Source organism: Trichoplax adhaerens, genomic scaffold (assembly GCF_000150275.1).
Source record: "Trichoplax adhaerens TRIADscaffold_13 genomic scaffold, whole genome shotgun sequence".
Classification (NCBI taxonomy): Eukaryota; Metazoa; Placozoa; class Uniplacotomia; order Trichoplacea; family Trichoplacidae; genus Trichoplax; species Trichoplax adhaerens.
In genome coordinates, this window is record NW_002060955.1 from 1,548,183 (window position 1) to 1,553,540 (window position 5,358).

The 5,358-nt window shown below is 31.0% G+C and overlaps 1 protein-coding gene across 1 annotated transcript; it reads left to right on the top strand.

The window, feature by feature from the left end:
* Positions 1-1,950: 1,950 nt before the first annotated feature.
* TRIADDRAFT_60080 (uncharacterized protein) lies at positions 1,951-2,988 on the top strand (the record flags this gene model as incomplete). Its single annotated transcript, XM_002116006.1, has 1 exon — positions 1,951-2,988. One exon carries the CDS (start codon positions 1,951-1,953, stop codon positions 2,986-2,988), a length of 1,038 nt encoding a protein of 345 aa, XP_002116042.1.
* Between the last annotated feature and the right edge of the window lie 2,370 nt (positions 2,989-5,358).

Genomic DNA, 5,358 nt, shown 5'->3' on the forward strand with positions numbered 1-5,358 from the left:
AATTATAGAACATTTTTCTATTTTTTAATACCTCTACATGTAGAAGCAATTCAATATTAGGCAAAACAATCTTACATCGATTATACTACATTTTTACCTCCTAAGATAAAAGCTATCTATACTGTATACAAAAACTGCACCAAACACGAACAATCCTAGCCGTAACCTAACTATTACCGATACTATACGTTAAATAAATGATGCAAAATCTTAATATTGTACATTATCTGTGTCCATAATGTTGATAGTTGACTACTTACCACAGCCAAATATACTATGCTTAAGATAATTATACTTTACTACTTCAAATTGCAATGATTGTTTTATCCAACTAGAGGAAGTACCGTAATAGTTTATGATATAATATGATGTGTTCTTTAATTATAATAAAAGTTATCAAAGAAAAGGCAGCCATAACCTGTTTTATGAATCCAAGTGCTTACTTTATTACAATGTATAACAGCACCTCTTGCTAAGTAGATGATATTAAAATCGTCGTAAAGATGTGTAATTGATAAAGGATAACAAATGGACTTTTAAAATTGATCGAAAAGTATGTCCTATATGTAATTTGGTAAAAAAATACGGTTAAAGTACAACAGCTTGTTAATTTCAAGAAAGTTGTTATTACAAAGCTGAAATTATTAGCATTGTGATATGTTATGCTAAAATTGAAAGCAATTTAAGACGATGTTATTTTCACATACATAAAACTAACTAGATTAAACTATCAGGCTTTAATCAGATACATGAATGTTTCGTTTGCAGATTGCATGCTAGTCATCGAAAATTTTAGTCCCATAAAGGTAAGTCTTTCTGAATATGACCTGATAGCGGCTATTAGCAATACCTGCTACCCAATTTAATTTAAGAATAGTAATTTGGATATCGTTTACTGTTTTAGTAATATTTTGCAATCAGAATGCAAGGCTAAATAAATTCGACTAGTCACAAGAACGCCGAAGTATTGTTAAAAATTGAGGTAAATAACAAAATAATCAATTGATGTTATAATTAAATTTGCAAGACAATGCCTAATATCGATAAGTTTACATTACTTTGCTAATAAATCATGCTAATACGGTAGTATCGAAACATCGCCTACCTTTGCATAAAAAAAATTCTATTAGATACAATAGCCACACAAAAAATATAGAATATTTTAGTTGTAACTTATTATTACTGATATTAGTTAGAGTGTTATTAATATAATATATAGATCAAATTTTAAGAATTCGCTTAAAGATTGAATTGAGATTCTTTAATTCTACATTTTAGGTAATTTTTTTCCGAATCTATCAGAATACTATTTTTTTAGTCTCTAATTTATCCGTTACTTACTAATCAACTAATGCAATACCAGTAGTTTGCATTATTTCTAATTGCTATTCTTTACTAGTCATCCGCACTTATTTATAAGAGAAGCTATAATTTAACATGTTAACAGTTACCGTAGTAGATACATTAGGGTCATTGAATACGTAGCATTCGTTCATCTCATATTGTTTCATCAAATTGCTTGCGTAAATTAGCTGACCGGAAGGATGTTAAAAATTTTCGAAAGGCCATTATTAGTGTCTTTGAAAGATAATCAGCAAACAAAGGTCATATATTGTCTATCTGAGTAATTTAAAATTCTGACTACAGTAAAGGCAATCTATCGCTAAAGTATAAACGTAGGAATTGTGATCTAGATGAGTCATACACAGGACAAAATTTTGCAATCCACAAAGATCTAACACTCTACTGCTGTCTGGAACCCTAACTAATAAACTGGTATTGCTTTCACCAACGGGTGTGTTTAATCTATGTAACTTAATAATATAACTTTATCTAATTTACCAACCAGATTAGTATCTAGTTTAAAAGATTAAAATTGAATAATATGGTTTGAGCCTTTTATCATTGAGAACAGTAATTATATACAGAATTTGATATTGATTATTAGCGATGACTCAAGCGAATCAATCGCTTGCTAATTTTTTTTCGGTGCTTTATGCTTCTGCAGCTATTGCCGTTGTTCCTTTATCGGTTATAGGTTTGCTAGCTAATTTATTTGTACTTTATATCTTTATCACGGAGAAATTTTTTCGTAAAGTAACCTATCAGTTGATATTAATATCAGCCACGACGGATACAATCTCATCGATAACCTACATCTGTGTCTATAGTCAAATTGCTGCCAAATCGTTGAATTTAACCTCTGGTACAATCATGTGCAAATGCTTGTTCTTCATTACTATGACATCTTATGCGATATCAATTATGAACTTAAGCTTGATCGCCTTAGATCGTTATTTTGCTATTGTAAAACCGTGGGCCAGATTTTATCGTTTGCATCGGAATCAATTTGTGATGATATGTGAAGTTATCATTTGGATTATGGCAATTATAATCAATTTTCCGTTACTTATCATTGGTAAAGCTTCCCTTCAAGGAACAGTTATGTGTGATATAACGGAAGTATCGACTCTGCAGTCTGTCTACTTTATTGCTTTTGCCGTACTTTTGTACATCTTGCCGTCGTTTGCCATTAGCATCATTTACTGGCGAATTATAGTCCATCAAAAAAATTATGTTCACCCTGGCCATGCACTACAAAATCAACTTAAGGAGATGCAAATGCGTAAAAAGAAATTTATTACTGCCTTAATAAGTATTACAACAAGTTATATCTTGACCACTTGGCCATTTTTTGCTACTGCAATAGGAGTTGCTGTAACTCAAAAGACAATATTACAAATTCGTGAGAGTAGTTCAGCTGCCTTCTTATTGGCATTCTTTTCCTATCCAGCAACAACAAGTATTACAATTTGGAATCCATTTATTTACTTGAAATTCGACTACAACGTTCGAGCAAGCGCAAAAGCTATCTGCCAGCGAGTAGGCATGATATCAGAGCAAAGAGTTCTAAGAATGATGGTTAATGAGGATAAGGAGCATCAGAAACTAAGTCGTAATACATCAATGGAATTTATCCGTGCATAAAATACTAATCGCTTTTGCAATGAAATAATATAGGATTAAAATTTCACAACACGTTAAAAATTTGAATATTTTTGATTGTAATATATGTTACGGTTCATAGAGCTGTTTTGCCTGTCACGAAATTACAGACTATAGATAATTGTAATGAATGTCTATAGAAATTTATCGGTTTATACTGGCTGAATCTTTATAATTATGTACTTCAATCATCCTTTTACTATTTTTACTTGTTTACTACCAAGATGGTTAAATATTTAGAAAGTATGATGTGTTTAATAGTATTCAATAACAATATCAAAAGGCCTAAATCTATTTTTTTAGATTAAATATTAATAGTTTTCAATCTACTAGACGATCGAAAGGTCATATTGAAAGTAAAATATTTAACAAGCTGCTAGTTTAACTTCTAAGCGCATAAAAGTCATATTTGAAGCTGAAGCCCTGTATCTGATGTTACGTAAACCTTTGCAGTTTGTGTTTTATAATTCATTCCACAATTTAATGCACATTTTATAATTTTATAACTTATTAGAAAAGTTAAGATTTTACACTACTCTATCACGCTAATAAATTTAATTTGGCATTAAAGCCGCAGTGGTCATGGATTTGCATTTTATTACGTATAACATATATTAGTGCTGATGTTGGTATCATAGCCATGCACTCTACATAAATGAAAGAGGTTATGTTTGGCTTGCGATAAAAACCGGATATCTTGCAACATAAAATACAAATCTAGGTATGTAAAGCTGCAGATTAAATCTATCTACGGTTTTAATAGACACTATTATTAGCTTGTTAATAAAGAAACGCATTTACAGCTTTAAAAAAATAGCGTAATTTTTCTAGGTATGTAAGAACATGATAAATCGATCGCAAAATTTCGAAGCTTGTAGAAAATTAGAATCATAATAAATTTCAATACAAATATATCCCATATATAGTTCTACTCTAGCCTAATAAACGTCAAGAAGGCTTTTAGGAAGAATAATTGATTAATTTGCAGTTGTCTGCTTATAAATTTTCATACCGTTTGTAGCTGTAATCGGCAGAACAATATTCTACAATGTCTTACAATGACCTAGGTTAAGCAATAATTTGCATTATACATATTCTACGACGGATGATTTACAATTTATTGCGGCAGTAGCTACACTACTTATACCGATATATTTTCCAATTAGCCACCGTGTGATGAAGTATCCATATTCTAACATACGAAGTACGTATCAATCTTTTTCCTCTAGCATTAATTGTTACTCAATACTTTAATCTACATAGTCATCTGTATTCTAACATTGAATTTTTATTTGTAGTATATATTATGAGTAACTAAATATGGCTTACGCTATATCGAGTAAGCCAAGCTACTATACATCCTACCAATAATCTGCTATCCAATGCTAAGTTATGTTACTGTAAAGCTTGGATTTTATAACCCCTTAGGTTCGCAATCGTTTAACTCAAAGTTTGAATTATTAAAATTGAGCAAATCTCTAACATGACACAAGATCAGGTAAACGCCGTGTTTAACCTAAAAAGTATTCGTTTATTAATGGAACGCTTAATAAGAGAAGGATACACTTTTCTTCCCTCATAATAATAGTCGAAAGTAACTAAGATAAACCAGATAAGGTGCGACTTAGTCTCCATGATAACAATTCCATATTACCGAACAGTTACATTAAAATATTACACAAAAATATCTCCTAATATAGCTATCTACAGCTCTGTTGCGAGCTAGGAATAGCCCTAATTTGCAACGAGGATTGAGAGGGTGATATCTATCCTTTACTACTGTTATTTGGAATACCAGACAATTGTTATTCCAAAGCAGATAGGATTTAACACAGGGAGACCTTCAAGACTTACTAGAAAATCACAATCTAATTTATTGTTGGTGGACTCGCCGTTTATATAGGTTCCTACCTAAAGCCGGTTTAGCTACACAAGTCACCTCGTCTATCAGAAATTAGCCTAATTAATACCCTACAGAGATTCTATCTGTACAGATTAGATACAGCCTAATCCTATTAAATTTACGGTAACGGTATTAAAACAATCAATGCTTATTAATTGTTTAACAGATACATATATAGCTATCCTACTAAGACATTTCCTTGAACTAAGGAATTTTACTATGAAGCGTAACAACCTTCGAGGCGATAGATATAATCCAGTTTAGCAGTTGGCAATTGCTGTTTTAGTTTATGTAATTCTAAGTTAAGGATATCAACCGTTATACATTAAAATTACAATTAAGGAGACCGTAAAACATTTCTGAGGTACAAATATATAAAGAATGTAACATAGAAATAATGTATATGTCACGAAGATTGCTTTCGTGACACGCACATAATATGAATAGTA